The sequence below is a fragment of the Microdochium trichocladiopsis genome (assembly GCF_020744255.1).
Source record: "Microdochium trichocladiopsis strain MPI-CAGE-CH-0230 chromosome Unknown B0I36scaffold_10, whole genome shotgun sequence".
Taxonomy (NCBI): domain Eukaryota; kingdom Fungi; phylum Ascomycota; class Sordariomycetes; order Xylariales; family Microdochiaceae; genus Microdochium; species Microdochium trichocladiopsis.
This window is the reverse complement of record NW_025763553.1, coordinates 1,837,018-1,852,308: the sequence shown is the minus strand read 5'-3', so window position 1 is coordinate 1,852,308 and position 15,291 is coordinate 1,837,018. Positions and strand designations below refer to the sequence as shown.

The 15,291-nt window shown below is 55.8% G+C and overlaps 5 protein-coding genes across 5 annotated transcripts; 3 read left to right on the top strand and 2 right to left on the bottom strand.

Moving 5' to 3' along the window:
- The first annotated feature begins 2,682 nt into the window (after window positions 1-2,682).
- B0I36DRAFT_334186 (aquaporin-like protein) lies at window positions 2,683-3,423 on the top strand. The gene has a single exon (XM_046155317.1). The coding sequence runs from the start codon at window positions 2,712-2,714 to the stop codon at window positions 3,168-3,170; it is 459 nt and encodes a 152-aa protein (XP_046007485.1). The 5' UTR covers window positions 2,683-2,711; the 3' UTR covers window positions 3,171-3,423.
- Window positions 3,424-4,031: 608 nt separating this feature from the next.
- On the top strand, window positions 4,032-5,765 carry B0I36DRAFT_377213 (major facilitator superfamily domain-containing protein; the record flags this gene model as incomplete). The annotated part of the gene is made up of 1 exon (XM_046160534.1): window positions 4,032-5,765. One exon carries the CDS (start codon window positions 4,032-4,034, stop codon window positions 5,763-5,765), a length of 1,734 nt encoding a protein of 577 aa, XP_046007484.1.
- Window positions 5,766-8,682: 2,917 nt separating this feature from the next.
- On the top strand, window positions 8,683-9,891 carry B0I36DRAFT_367702 (uncharacterized protein; the record flags this gene model as incomplete). Its single annotated transcript, XM_046159514.1, has 1 exon — window positions 8,683-9,891. The coding sequence occupies one exon, from the start codon at window positions 8,683-8,685 to the stop codon at window positions 9,889-9,891; it is 1,209 nt and encodes a 402-aa protein (XP_046007483.1).
- A 1,221-nt stretch (window positions 9,892-11,112) lies between these two features.
- B0I36DRAFT_334181 (uncharacterized protein) lies at window positions 11,113-13,489 on the bottom strand. Its single transcript, XM_046155316.1, has 6 exons — window positions 13,247-13,489; window positions 12,997-13,185; window positions 12,901-12,943; window positions 12,657-12,844; window positions 12,334-12,592; window positions 11,113-12,259 (listed from the first exon to the last, which is right to left on the bottom strand). The coding sequence occupies exons 1-6, from the start codon at window positions 13,377-13,379 to the stop codon at window positions 11,506-11,508; spliced, it is 1,566 nt and encodes a 521-aa protein (XP_046007482.1). The 5' UTR covers window positions 13,380-13,489; the 3' UTR covers window positions 11,113-11,505.
- An 891-nt stretch (window positions 13,490-14,380) lies between these two features.
- B0I36DRAFT_30912 (uncharacterized protein) lies at window positions 14,381-15,168 on the bottom strand. Its single transcript, XM_046152092.1, has 2 exons — window positions 15,122-15,168; window positions 14,381-15,040 (listed from the first exon to the last, which is right to left on the bottom strand). Exon 2 carries the CDS (start codon window positions 14,965-14,967, stop codon window positions 14,425-14,427), a length of 543 nt encoding a protein of 180 aa, XP_046007481.1. The 5' UTR covers window positions 14,968-15,040; window positions 15,122-15,168; the 3' UTR covers window positions 14,381-14,424.
- Between the last annotated feature and the right edge of the window lie 123 nt (window positions 15,169-15,291).

The following is a 15,291-nucleotide window of genomic DNA, read 5'->3' as shown; positions in this document are numbered from 1 at the left end:
AGGGTCCATCCCTGATGTGGTTCTGACAGCTCAGCTAGTCCTCATTTAGATCAGCAGGATAAAGTAAGGGTTGAAAAAAAATACTCTCGTTTCAGCAAGTATGTGTGCTGTTTGTCAGTGACAGCGCAGCGGGTACCGTAGCGCCGTTTCATTGAGTCCTGGTGTGGGTTTGGCTGGGCTGGGCTGGGCCGGTGTGTTGGCATGTGGCTGACGTATTGGCCGCCCGGGAGAAGAGGGCCTAGGAAAAGCAAAAAAGGGAAGGTAGCAAGAGGGAAAGAGGAATGAAACCAAAAAGGCGAGGAGTTTGCCGCCCGGAGCTGGAGATGATTCTCACCTTGCTAATTTTTGACTTTGCTTTTGTTGTTCGTGTTATTTGTCTACTTGACGTCAAGTCAAGTTTGTGGTGTGGGGATAGAGTTTCGGGAGCGTCTTGGTGGCAGCTCGGAGCCTCGTCTCCAAAGTTTGGCACCATTTCGTAAGCGGCTTTCAATTGTTCTTCGGCTAGAACATGTCCGAATCGCACTTGTGTGACTCCTGAAAAATGGTGCCACCTACCAGAGGAAGCCGTCAATGATAAGCGCATTTTCATTCTCGTCTCCACCTCCTCTTATGCTTCATCCATGACACAGGCGTACTAGTGATGTCTTAAGACAACTGGTCGACCATGGAACCTTTATAAAGATTGCTGCACCAGACAGAGAGTCTTGTCTAGCCATGACGACAAGGACGAACCCTGATCGCCTTCTCCCATGGACCGGGGGAAAGCAAGCTGAAAAGATGCTTTGCGCGCGCACGCATTGTTCTCCACACCAATCCAACACCAAGCCGAGTCTAATCCTGTCCGCGCGTTGTCCTTCTTTTTTTGTCCAAGACATCGGGTCATTCTGTCTGCTTCAGAGCAAGACATGAAGCTTGCAGAAAATGACCTGCCACGCATGACCAGAAAGGGTAAGGCCTCTAACTTCCAGTCCCAGCATGGGAGCGCGGGAGAAATGGTGTAAGTGGCTTGACGTTCCCTAGTCGACGAGGTTATTCTTCGAGATTTCCTACTGGTCAATACAAAGTATGGCACGCCAAGAGAGTGCTAGTCCTGGGTCCCTTGGACTTTTGATTGATGTGCTGCAGGGATTATGAGCCATACACATGCAAGTACTGCCTCATTGGCGGCAGTGTTGGCATAGGAACTTGCTTGGCTTGCTTGTCGATCGTTGGCTAGTTTTGACGATGCCGAAAAATGGTGCCGATGTGCTCTGAGATCGGCGATGATGATGTTGTGCAGTGCTTCGCAGAGGCAGAATGGTTCGATATATGTGTCAATGTGGTCAGAGATCAGCGTTGTGTTTCCCTTTCACAAGGTATTGTGTGTTAAATAACAAGATTGCTCATCGGTTCCTCTGCTATCTGCTTTATTCTTCGCATATCTCGATCCTCAAGAGATCGTTCTATACACTCGCTGACAACCTCGCTGACAAAACTGACACGCCTTGCAACCACTTCGGTGATTTTCATCCCCTGTCTGACTGTATGACAACAGAAAGAGCCTCCATCCAAGGACAATGGCCAGCTTAAGCAAAGACGCAGAAATCCACGACGCCTTGACCGCTGTTAACGAGACCAAACCAATCCCCGCCACCAAGACGGCTACCACCTACACTGCAACGAACACCCAGAACGAGCCGGGCGTGCACCCTTCACCCCAACAACACGATGTCACCACCGTGCCTGGCAATAGCCGCCAGTCTCGTGACAACATGAGTACCTACCAAGGCGTTTCGAGCCCGGGCCGCCCGCACAGTCGGACTGGACTCGTGTCTCCTATGCCATACAATGACTACGATGGACCAGTCAAGTCATCTTCACTGCGCTCTGCAGGACGTCCTGTGCGGTTCTCTAGCATTGATGACGGCCGGGACGACGAGTACTATTATAGTGGCTACAATTACACCAATCAGAATCCAACTCCTCATTACGGCGGCGGAGGAGGCGGAGATGTCCTCAGAGACGAAGGCAGGATTCACCCTGACAAATTCACGCGGCGGCCAAGCCACAGCCGGCCGCCGCGTGCATACATGAACCGGGCGTACAATTTTGGTCACGATGGAGCGCCTTCACCAAGCCCGGCCATGGGCGGAAGGACGCTGCTCGAGGACCGGCACAGTTCTGAGGATTATCATTCTTCTAATGGTGGCGGTGGTGCCGCGCAGCAGTATTTTCAGCAGCAACTCCATCAGCGGCGCCCCTCTTCTCAGGCCGACAAAGTCAGCTGCAACACCACCAGCCCCATGATACGCATGCGGGACGAGGAGATGGGTTACGAGTCCTCCATGGGCGGCGGCCATGCCCAGAGCCGCCAGCAGCGCATCGAGTGGAGGGATCTCACGACGGAGGAGAAAGCCGAGGTGCTGCGCCTGCCATTCACTCAGTGGATGAACTCGGACTTTAAGAATCATTTTGTCTCGAGCCTGGGCGAGTTCGTGGGCACGACGCTGTTCTTGCTGATAGCGTTCGCGGGTACCGAGGTTGCCAACATCCAGTCGCGGGCGACAGCGAGCGGGGATGGCGACTCGAACACGACGACGGGCGAGGCGACGGGATTCGACCTGCTTGTGCTCATGTACATCTCCGTCATCTTTGGCTTTTCGCTCATGGTCAATGTGTGGGTCTTCTTCCGCATCAGTGGCGGGCTCTTCAACCCAGCCGTGACACTGGCGATGCTCCTGGTGCACGCCATCACGCTGAAGCGTGCCGTGTGGTTGTTTGTCGCGCAGATGCTTGGCTCCATGCTCGCCAGCGTGATTGTGCTCTATCTACTGCCACAGGCGTTCAATGTCAAGACGACGTTGTCCAACGGGACCAGCATTGTGCAGGGTGTCTTCATCGAGGCCATCCTCACGGCCGAGCTCGTCTTCGCCATTTTCATGCTCGCCAAGGAGAAACACCGGGCCACCTTCATTGCACCCGTCGGCATCGGCCTGGCACTTTTCATTGCCGAAATGGTCGGCGTGCAGTTCACTGGGGGGTCGCTGAATCCGGCGCGCAGTTTTGGGCCATGTGTCGTCACGCTCAGTTTTGATGAAGAGCACTGGATATACTGTAAGCGGTCTCCCTCGCGGTTTTGGAGCCTTGACTTCGCAAATACGCAGAAACTACGCCTTGCCACTCTTTACTGACTTTGGTCCTGTGCGTGTTAGGGGTCGGCCCGTTCGCTGGGGCACTGATTGCAGTGGTGTTTTACAAGTTCATCAAGACCTTGGAATATGAGATGGCCAATCCTGGAGCGGATGGTGATCCTCTCAACGACCCGACTGTGAACCCAGACAAGTTTGCCGAGGTCAAGAACCTCCAGCCCTCTGTGTCACGCTAAGCAGGCATGCAGTCTAGAAATTGCTGCCATGGCTGTCTTTGGTGGGCGAGTCAGACAGCGGGAGTCACATGGTGGTCCAGGCGGTTTGATGTTGGGTGGCTGCTAGAAGTGGATTGTGCTGAAATAGCGGGATTAGGTCAAGCCATACGCTAGGTACGCTACTTAGTAGTTTGAGGTGGGCGTAAACACCTGGCAGCAGCCTGATCGTGATGCTGTGCCCCGTGACGTGATCCAGTGGGCTTGGGCTTGGGCTTGGGCGTGCCTGCCTGCCGCGTTGTCAGCGGGTGGGGCCCGCCCGTGCCAACCGCTCCCGACCTTCCGGTTTCGCACTGCGATTGTTGCGCAGCCACTGGCCTGCCACCTGCGATGTCATCTTACGCCTACGCAAGCTCCGAGCCTCCCTCCACTTCGACTGGTCATCATCATCCGCCTTGCTCTCCTCCCTTCTCATTTTCACGACGCGGTCCTGTTTCGCAAACAACACAATCCTCGATGGTGCCGTAATTCTTCATTCTCCCCCGGAGCCTCGCGCTCCAAGCCTTCGGCAGCTCGAACTCGACTTCCTCTGCCATCCGACAACGTTGTGTTTGTCTCACGTACTCGGCCGCCCCCAGCCGTTGAACCACCCGATCACCACGACCGATTTGCCGACAGCACCAGTGTCCCGATGTCTCACCCAGCAGAGCGCTCTGGCGCTGATGCGCCGCTGCTGCGCCCATCCTCATCCTCATCCACCCTCAGCTCTTTTCGCTCCGACACGTCCTCGCTCAATCATGCCGCCGCCCGCTCCGCCCGTCGGCGAGTCCATCAAGCCCGCCGCGCGCTCGCCTTTGTCGCGTCAATCTGCTGTGCCATCTCGGCTGGTGCAATCACCGTCTTTTCCCTTTATGGCCACCTCCTTCAGTCACGCCTCCACTTCTCTCAATTCGAGGTCAATGCCATTGCCACCGCCATGAGCATCGCCTTGTACATACCCGTTCCGATCCTTGGCTACGCCTGCGACCGCGTTGGCCCGGGCCCGCTCGCGCTCTTCGCTGCCATCTTTGGGGGTGGTGGCTATGCTACTGCCGCCGCCCTCTTCCACCACGGCGTGTCCGAGGTTGCGATCGGGAGCAGGTCCGGCGTCTCCGGCATGGCGTGTGCTTTTGTGGCCATTGGCATGGGCACGGCAGGCATGTACATTGCGGCAATCACCACCTGTGCGAAGAACTTTGGCAAGGGCAGGTATCGCGGCCTCATGCTCGTGGCTCCTATTGCCTCTTTCGGCCTGAGTGCCATGCTCTTGTCCCAAATCGGCAGCAAGCTGCTCCGTGAGCGCCACGAAGATGGAACCGTTGGTGATGTGGATGTTTTCAAGTTTTTTGTCTTCTTGGCAACATTGTTTACCGTCGTTGGACTGTTCGGGTTTTTTGCTCTGAGAGTCTTGGACGAAGAGGATCTCATCGACGACGCGATCGAGGAACTGGAGCGCAGTGGCCTGTTGACGGGCAGCGAGGTTTTCCATCGTCGTGCGGAGCGCAGCTACGGAGCTATCGACGAGGCCACTGCGGGAAGTGACGCCGCTAGCCTCGTCAAGGATGACGAAGATGAGGCGGCGAGACTAAAGAAGACTTTCCTCCTCAATGCGGAGACGAAGAGGTTCCTCACCGATCCCACCATGTGGTGGTTTGCCGCGGGATTCTGGCTGATCAACGGCCCGGGTGAGGCCTTCATCAACAATCTTGGCACGGTGATCGGCACGCTGTACTCTCCAGACGATCACGGTGCCCGGACCACAGCCGCCACTCATGTCTCCATCATGGCTGCTGTGAGTACACTTGCGAGGCTTCTGGCCGCCTCCCTGAGCGATTTACTGTCCCCCACGCCGCAAAGTCAGCACGTTCAGGTCGGTGCTTCTCATGCTTCCGAGCCTAGTACCGCTGGTCGCACCTTTACAGTGTCTCGCGTCGTCCTCTTCATCGCAGCAGCTGTCGCGCAGTCCATTGGCACCGGTTTCCTGGCAGCAGGTGGTGCGCAAGGCCACGGCGACCGGTTCTGGGTTGTGTCGGGCTTTGTGGGAGCCGGCTACGGCGCCGTCTTCAGCATCACACCCATCATCATCACGATCATCTGGGGTGTCGAGAACTTTGGCACAAACTTTGGCATCATTGCCCTCACGCCCGCCGCCGGCTCGACTATGTGGGGGCTGATTTACTCTGCAGCGTACCAGGCCGGCGCAAGCAGCAACCCGCCGCTCACCTCGGCCGATGGCACCGCCGAAGACGACATCTTCTGCCACGGCACACAGTGCTATGCTGGCCCATTCTGGGCCATGACGGTGGCGACGTGGGTAGGCGCATTGATGGTGCTATGGGCATGGAAGGGAAGGAATGGCTGGGCAGAGCGTGGTGTCGTGATCTGAACCGAGCACGCAAATTGCATATGTCCCCATGCCAATTTATTGTTCCCAACATATTTACCATGAAATGAGGACAGAAGTACATACATACACGTGAGCATCATCTGTGAACATACACGAGCTAGAATAGGCAGCATCATTTTCCATAGTTCTGTTTTTTCAACGTCTTGTACTTATATGAAGCATCTGCAATACCTCACCCAGACAAATAAAGATAGTCAATGTTGGCGTTGCCTCTGCTGACTACTCTGGCAATATCGAGGCATTGCAGGTCGCAGACTTGAATGCCCTGCGACAGAGCTAGATGGACCACGACGAGTGGGTGACGCGTCATTTACAATGTATGTTACGAGGGGTACTTGTCCAGAGCGTGTCATCGAGATTGGATGAACTGGAAATCCCATGCCATGGGATGTGTGTGTGTGTATTTCATGGCTGGCTGTCCCCACGAATGCTCCAATCTCAAGTCACGTAGTTGCACCTCACTGGGCAGGGGCTGCGGGCAGAAAGAATCTTTCACCGGTGATATGTTTGACAAGCTGCACGCCAGTCCTCGGTGGTTATCGAATGTAGGCCACCGGGCCGTCGTGAGCAGCAGCACCTAGCTACCCCTCGTTTTGCAGTCTGGATTTTGACAATCTCGTGATAAGATAAATCGCTGGGGCTGGCTGGGGTGGCTGAGAAGGGACGAGAATGAACGCACGAGGAAAAGTCGGAAGGAGAGGCGCACCAAAAACTTGGAAGGGACAGTGATTGCTTTCGCATGGGAACCTGCGCGCGCGGCGTGCCCGGCCAAAACGGTCCAGCGTTGGAGACGGCGTCGTCCTTGGAGGAAGTCACCATGGCTGAAGTACGTGAGAAGGGGCGAGCGCGATGACCCGCCGTCGCCTCTGCGGCAGCGGGCACTGAACCAGCACCGTCGTCAATCATCGCAAGTCCGCACTGACATCACTACGGGCTCAGCAACCAGTCGCCTATCACGCGCTTGTCCTCGTATGCCTCCCAAGAAGGCTGCTTGACCGCACCAGGACTGATCCCCGGGTGCGTCTCATCCTCCATTGTGCGATGGCTCGAGCGAACGGGTGAAGTAAGTAAAGATATGGTCCAGTTCAGATGCCAGCCCCGGGGGTTCAGAGGACCTGGCTTGGCGCCTGTGTCTGTAACAGCACTTTGTCCGGTGAGGTCGTGTATTTTTCTCCACCGGTGTCTTGTGGGGGGCCGGGGGAACGAGGGGGACTGGAGGACAGCTGGGTGGAAGGGACTGCCGTGCGAGCCGGGAATGCCATGAGTGCGGAGGGAGTGAGAGATGTTCTCTGAAGGCGAACCTGCGGAACGGGTGTGGTGCGTGCACTCCTGCTGTCAGATTTGGAGGAGCCAGGCTCTGGCCCTGAGGCGTCAGAGATGCGGCCAGAGGGCGACGCTGCGTGGAAGAAGGGCCCGAGGCGAGTCGGTGATGCTGGCTGGTTGGGTGCGCCGACTTATGCTGGCCTGGTGGTTTGTTGCTGCATGGCAGGAGGATGGTGCCTTGGTGACGGGTGTCGCAGTGGTCTAGAAGCACGTGGGGAAGGAACCTCGAGGAAGGCAGCCCGTGGGACGGAACCTTGGAAGACAGGAAGGCACGAGCGAGTGGGGTGGCCCCACTAAATAAGGTAGGTTCCTGGATCTGACGTGCCCCTGCCCACCCAACAAGGCCCGCCGCTAATGCATGCACACACGTTTGTTTACATGTCAAGGTTTCCATGACTTGCCAGGAACCAGCCCAAACAACTCCATACCACCCGCCCAAACCACGTCGCTGGCCGTCGCAGTTGACGAACCCCTGCGGTGTGCCGCTACCCGAGTGGCCTTCAGGAGCCGCTACTCTTTTTCTTGGTGGGCTGGGTTGACGACGCCAAGCGCTGTGGCCCACGGGTCTCTGGCCGCTTCCAGTGCTCTGTGAACTCTTGTGGAAGTCCCCGGGGCCATAGAATTCAGGCTGGCCCGCCCATCTCTTGCAGGGTGTGCCAGAGCACTGTCCACACCCCATGCCCGAAGCTGCCTGTCCGCGGCGCGGCCCGGTCCAAGTCAAAGAGCAGGAAAGACCGGTTGACCAAGGCAGGCAGGCACGTTTCGGAGAATGCTGCCAAGGTCCCAGAAGGCGTGTCAACGTAATGCTGGCCTTTGACACTCAGTGTAGTGCACCCCATTTTCATCACAACCTGCTTCGACGCATCTTAGAAGAATCTCTCCACGTACAAGACTTTCGTTACCTGCAGCCTCCCTTTGTCCCTGTCCTGAATTCCTTTGCGCGCCTCGGTGCACCTTCAAGTCCCAAGGGAAACATCCAGTGATTTTGCGCTGCTCCAGCGCGCTCCCACAACAACTCGATTCTTGTTTCGGGTCTCCGCCTTCTCACACCTTGAATCCGCTACGCATTCAACAGCGGGCCACCCGTGCGTCTAAACACTTCCCCGAAAACAACTGCAACGACTAGACTTGTTCAGGATTGCCCGGAGATGCCTCTCGACACCCCAACCACCCGCCCAAGTGACGCCCAAGGATGGCCCACGCCCGTACACATTGTAACTCCTGCTTCCGTCTGCTCACTTGTGTTGGATCGTGGGATTGTGCGAGAAGATGAAAACTTTGATTCCCAGCAAGAAAAGCACATAAGGACATCTCGCTGCGCAGAAATCGAGCATCTGCCATTCATATGCACAACCCAAAAATCTGTTCTCGTCTAAAGCTTCTCACGCGCTCGCTCTCACGACTCAGCTCGCCGAAACAACTCAGTCAGGTCATACAACTAGATCTCCAGAGCACTACAACGTCTGGCCCTGCACTAGACTCCTTGGTCCTCTAGACCCTTTGGTCCTCTGCGGTCTCCAGACCCTCGCGACATCTTCACTCCTGGCCACAACAAGCACTCGCCGGCCTCATCATGGCGGACAGACAGGGACAGGAGGACGCGCCCTTCAGTGAGTTCGGCCAAGGCCTCTCTAATGCCGATCGAAGCATGTTCGATCTCTTCCAGGCTGCGAACCAGAGCAGTTTCGACTTCAACCAGATGCCAAGCCTCGGCGACTTCAGTCAGATGCCAGGCATGGACAACTTCAACCCCCCACCAGACCTGGGCAACTTCAACTGGACCGAACTCCAAAACGACCATGGTTCAACTCCCTTTACCGTGCCGGAGGTGGCGCCTGGTCCATTCATCCCTCAAATCCCACTGGATCCGGCCATTATCAACAACCCAGCACTTTTCGGCCCAGCACAACCTGGCCTGGCATCATCTGGTCCAGCATCAACTATCCCGGACCCCTCTGGACCAGCACCAACTATTCCGTCATCAACAACCTCAAGTCAATCCTCGGCTCGCCGCAGTGCCGCCGTCAAAAAGCCGCGCACCAGCCGGACCACCCTCGGCAGCCATTCCTGCGTCGGCTGCCGCAAGTCCAAGACCAAGTGCAAGGTCACGACCGGCAGCGGCCGCTGCGACCGCTGCAGCACGCGCAACATGGAGTGCGACCGCAACGTCGAGGATGGGCGCACCAACTGCTCGGTATACAAGGAGCTCCAGGAGGTCATCGACACTTTCAGCAAGGTGGCCCGCGAGCTCGCCGTCAAGATCTGCTGCTACCGCCACCCACACTACCGCGAGCAGATGCTCTCTCTGCCACCGCAGCTCGGCCACACCACCGTCCTGAAGATGTGGGACGCCAACAAGCCCGCGCCCTCGGGTGTCCCTCGCCGCTTCCTGGCCCTCGAGAATCTCCGCCAGGTGCCCATGCCAGAGGGCAACCGGGAGAAGCTCAAGTACACACGGCAGCACGTCACCACCGTCAAGGATGCGTGTATGCGGTACATCGGCGGCATGCTCACAGTCTGCGACCAGCTGCAGGCAAACCAACTGCCCGAGCAAGAGCAGATCGGCATGTACCAGGCACTGGCGGCCAACGGATGGGTCCTCGACAGCCGCGAGCCCTTGAAGCCGGCAGAGCGCGAGGAGCTCAGCGCCAGGCTCCGCCACGAGTGGCACGGGGGACTGCCATATCCCATGTGGGACGACTCTTACCACAACGCCGGGGGCGCGAGCCAGGCTCAGATTGACGAATTTGAGCATGCTCAAGCGGCTCAGAACGGCAAATAGATGGGGGAGGGAGCTCAATAACCACGTCACTACAAAACGGCCACCACCAGGCTCCGGGCCCTCCTCTATTATAACATTATCACAGAGATGCCTGGCGGAGCATTCTCTGAGCGGCATTGAGCATTTACACACCTATACACACGGCGAGCTTTTTTGGGGGGGCGCCTTTGGTTTTGGGAAAGTGGATTTTGGGAAACATGGAATGGATAACGAGGGATAACGACAAGCATCAATACACAGCGTTTGGTTTTTGGGTTTTTTGGGTTTTGGGTTTTGGTCTTTGGTTTTTCTTGGGCATGGATACGGGAGTTGGAAGGAAAATGGAACAGCAAGTTTGGAAAATTGGCATGGTTTTGTTGGGGGTTACTTTTTAACAGTATGCATATCAATATCATCGATTTCTTCTGTTACAACCATCTTCCTGCATCTGATTGACTTCCAAGTGGATATGTGAATCTTTCAGGAGCTACAGGTCTTTCCCTTTGTCTTTGGCTTTGTGTGCACCTCTTGAACCACGCCATATATGAAACGGTCAAAAGCTATTATCACATGCCCCAAGTCCAGTCACCCATGACCCGTCCCACTACCACTCGCGCAAGGCTATCCGACTTCGTTTCACCTCCTCTCCATACTATATATACACGCCACTGACGACTCCTCTTTCGAGGCCATTGGGATCACCTGATTTCTTGACTCGCGGCACGGTATGCTCCCCCCACGCGGCCCTTTTTTTGTCCATCGTCGTGTGGGGGGCCTTTCTTGTAGAGAGTTGTGGATCATGGTGGGCAATGGGCCCAGGAGCCGAGAGAGGGGGAGGGTAACAAACGAGCCCCAGTGCCAGCATTGTATAGATGCGCTGCTTACAGCAAGTCAACGGCATCCATGGCATGTGCTGCATCTTTTAAAAAAAAAAAAAAAAAAAAAAAAAAAAAAAAGACCGAGGTTCCTTACAGGTAATCACTAATTAGCCCTCGGGCGTGCGTGGGAGAAGACACCGCCTCAGGCAATTTCTTGTATCTTTTTTTCAGACTCATGACGAAAAGCTCAGGGACCTGATTTGCAGCAAGGATACTTTCTCCACCAAGAGCTGCAGCCGCTCCATACCAGTGGGTTCGTTACCTGAAGCGAAAGCGACAACAGGGATGACCCGCCTCGCAGAGCTCCACTTGTGTGGGAGGCCATGACGATGACGATGATGATGATGACAATGATAATAATCATGTTGTGATTTGACCGCGCGTGCTAAAGGGGGGTATCTCCTGAAAAAGCCGCACAATAGCTACACACTTGAAAATCGGACCAAAAGAACCCGGCTAAGATAAGTCCCTAACGCCCCCCTTTTCCCAGGCCCAGTCCGCGCAACTCTATAATCGTCCCGTCCCGTCCCAATTCCGCAGTGGCCTCGCAACAGCTGCATGTATGTATGATGTGGATAAATATGTACCAAACAAAAGAATGCCAAGACCGGATCGATTAAAAAAAGTGTGGTTCGCTGAAATCAACGCCCCAGGGTGATTCCCTTCTATGCTGTCGTGTATCTTGGTTTGTAAATGTGACCGGCCGTTATCTTCGTAGTCTATATCAAAAACATTGGGGAAAATCCCTATGAGATCCTTATGTTCTCGAATCTCTCTTGTCGTTTTGCATGATAGGCAGTGTCGGACCCGACTCATCGCTCTGCTCTGGATCCGCGGTGTAGTAGCTGCCGCGTCGCGCTTGGTGTGAAATATGCACTGGTCTCGACGCCGGGTCATGCACCGACGTCCTCCAGACCACCTGCTCGACTCTCGCCTCGCGTATGGAGGCAGGCTGCGAAGAGGCTCCTGTGCCTGGCGTGTCGAAGCTATAGCGTTCGGCCGCCGACGATGGATATGGAGGCAGCGGCTTCTGAAGATCCGCCAGAGTCTCCTTGGTGAGCATGCTCATGATGTCTACACTCTGGCCGCCCTTCTTGTGGCGCACGGGTCCGAGCGGCACTGCCGGCGTGGCCATGGCTGCCCGGGGTGACATGGCATAAGACGGAACTCTTTGAACACCGCGATCCGCCCAGGGCCACTTGCGTGTACTGGGTGAGGCGCTGTCAATGGCTCTGCGCTTTCGAGACTTGAAAAGAGCAGACAGCTCAAAGCGTTCGCCCACGGGTTTCTGCCATCGCTTAGGCACAAGAGCCTCGTATATCTTCCTTCGATGTCCCGCCGTCGTCCCAAAAACAAGAAATAGCATGATGCCGGGGGTAACTCCAGGCAAAAACCCAAGAAGAGTAGTTTGGGCGCGCTCCGCACTCATGTCAGGGGCAGGTAGTATTCCATCCTTCCTGTTGGCATTCAATGCGTTAAGTTGGAACAGTACTGTGGTGACGTCGAACACACTATCGTGGAACGCACAGTTAGCTCGCTGCCAATGGTGTGGATGGTCACTGGTTCTGGAGGGCTTTGTCCTTACGCGAGCATGATGAAGGATAGGAAGAAGCGGATCATGAGCCAGCGATCATAGATACCACCCTGCTTGCTCCGAATCTTTTGGATGCCTATCCTCTTCGAACTGGAAGTGGAAGCATACGAAAGGCCGGCCTCTGTGCCCCTGTCACTGCCGCTTTGGTCGGTCCGAGGCATACTCCACTGGGTAAACTTTTTCTGTGTTACCAGGTACCGGATGAGGATAAGCATGACCATCAGACTACCCAAGGTCATACTCAACATGACTAGGAATGGTCAGCTTGGGCCTCATACGGGTTTCCCTTTTCACAGTTGAGTCGTGGCACGTACGTGGGAGATCAGCGACAAGAAGGAATGACAAAATGTGCGCTCGGACTTCGGGCAGTCGCAGCATGAGCGTCGTGAAGAGCGGGAGAATAATCGCAACGCCGCGCCCGGCCTGGTTGATCTTCCGGCACACGCGCTTCAATCTGGGCTTGGCGTCGAAGCCGTACAAGGTTTGCGCAAGTTCGCCAGCCCTGCGGTGTATGTTAGTGGCTGCAAGGAGCAGAACTGGCTCATGGCGGAGACTTACCAGAACAGCACGCAAAGAGCGCTGGCGTTGTACGTATAAAATTCTGAACCAAGTCAATGTCTGCCAGGTGTTGACCAGAGTGCGAACCAGACCCACGAATGTAGAATAGAATGAGATCAAGGCCCTGGGATCCCTGCGCTGTCGCCATCTCTGGGCTGTCCGGGAACTTTGACACCAGTTCCCATTGCTTAATCATGATCTCTTCCCAGTTGATGTAGTCGTGGCATTGCTGGGTGATTGACATTGTCGTTCCGAGCAAGGTGAAATAGGCAATCATCGCGACATCTGTAGATATTATTGTGAGCACAGGCTTTCGCTTAAGGAACGTGGAAGATGTTGGGCTTACAACTAAATCGCTGTCGATGTATCCAGGTGAGCCAAATCATGGTCACAGTGCAAAGCCAACCGATTGTTGAGTAAACCAGGACGACCGCTGCTATGGGCTCGGTGCCCGCAGGCAAAGTGTTGCTACCCGCCATGCCGGGCCTCGAGTGCCAAGACGTTCAGAGCATCAGAAAAGAGATCGCCTAAAGATGGCCGAGGGTCGGGAGTGCGGAACAAGCCATTAACATATGTATTAACTGCCAGCTGACGGTACACATTATTCAGCCTCATGGGACCCGCCTACCAGAGAAGAGGGGATTCACCACGCCGTAGCACATCCCTGCTTTGCGCCACTGTCCACAGCACTTGCTGCCTTGCCTGTCACAGGTAAAGTACACATGACTTCCAAGGGTAGGCACATGGAGAACTGGGGCCACAGCAAGTGCAGGTAACTGCACGTTTCAGACCAGCCACACAACGAGTCACGGCCACGTTTCCGTGATTGGGTATCTCGTCCGGTGTGATGGGGGCACCGCACCGGAACAGGCAATAACAGCAGGGGAATCCGCACGCTTAGTTGACGGCCATTGGCTAGCATCGGGAGCTAGAACAGGGCCGAGGAAGTGGGCGATGATTTCCGCCAGGGATCGACGCTAGCAGACAATAGTCCAGGACCGAAGGAACGGGAGAGAAAACGACTAGAATCCAAACTCTAAGTGGGCCAATGGCCAGCAATCCGAAATTTCTCATTGTCGCGAGGACACGCCGACAATGTAGGTGCCTCTTTTGCAGGGCGGGAGTGGCATGGATGACAGCCTGCCCCCTGATTTCCGTGTTGCGTTCTTTCGAGTTGGCTGGGGCACCTCGGTTGGCGCGGCTGTCTGACACGAGCGAGGTGGAGTTGATGCTCGGGCGCCTCGAATGCTGGGACCCCTGCCAGACGAATTCAGCTCCGACGATACGCCAATGCGGCTCAATATTTGACAAGCTAGTGCTACGGTCACATCAGGACCCGCGATAAGAACGCAATTGCCAAACAAGCGCAGGAGTGGCTATCTTCAGGTGCCGGCTGCTTACCATTGCGATCTCACGTTGCTGATTTGTCTCAATTAGACGCCGCGAGGCTCGTACTCCAGGACCTGTGCCGGCAGGCAACCCATCGTTCTCGTTCCAAATCAGATTCGCCGCCGTGCACGAGGCTCAACCAGGAACGAATGTACTGTAAGACGAGCACTTGGCATTTCCCACAATCAACCGGCCCGAGGGAGAGGCTTGTGGGGCGGAATGCTCCGTGAACGTGGGGACGACGGCCCTTAGGGCCCTTGGGTGAGTGGGAAACCCCTGCAGCAGCCCTGCTGCAACTGCGCGGCGTTTTTGGGTCTGTGCGGCATACCCCAGCATGTGGCTGATGCCGCTTATGGCTAGCTGCTGGAGCATCGAGCCAGACTGATGAGGGCGAAGCTCGGTGGCCGGCGAGCAGGCGGCGAAATCTTGATCTGGGGAGGCTAAGGGCAACAGTGGCGATAGAAGTACGAGTAGAGCTCGAGAAATGACCTGACGGCAAATCGTTAGACTTGTGTGCTCTGAGCTCCCCATGCGAGAGAAAAAGAAAGGGTTGTGCTCAAGCTCCCCATAAAGGCTACACCGAGCTGGGTAATTGAGCCGTACTCGCGAGGCTCTCTTATTAGAGTCCATTCGATTGAGTGAAAGCCAACACCCCCCCAACCCGGGTCCGTTGGACATAAGGGCCACTCCAGGAGCTTGACGATGACTTGAGCGAAGCAGCTCCCAGGGAACGTTGTACTGGGCATCCTGCCTGTAGTGGATGTTGTGATGGCATAAGCAGGCATGAACTATCAGACAGTGGGAAGCCGTGAATTCGGGGTCAAAAGCCCACCAACATGCTCTTGCTTCTCACGAGCGGTGATTTTCCCTATGGTCGGTCATCAGAATCCCGACTGGGAGCTGCCGGAGCCCAGGGTTTGAGCTGCCTCTTCGGCACTGGTTTCTGCGAATGTTGCTATGGCCCGCAGGAATCCGAATCATTGTCACTGGTTGCCGAGTTCA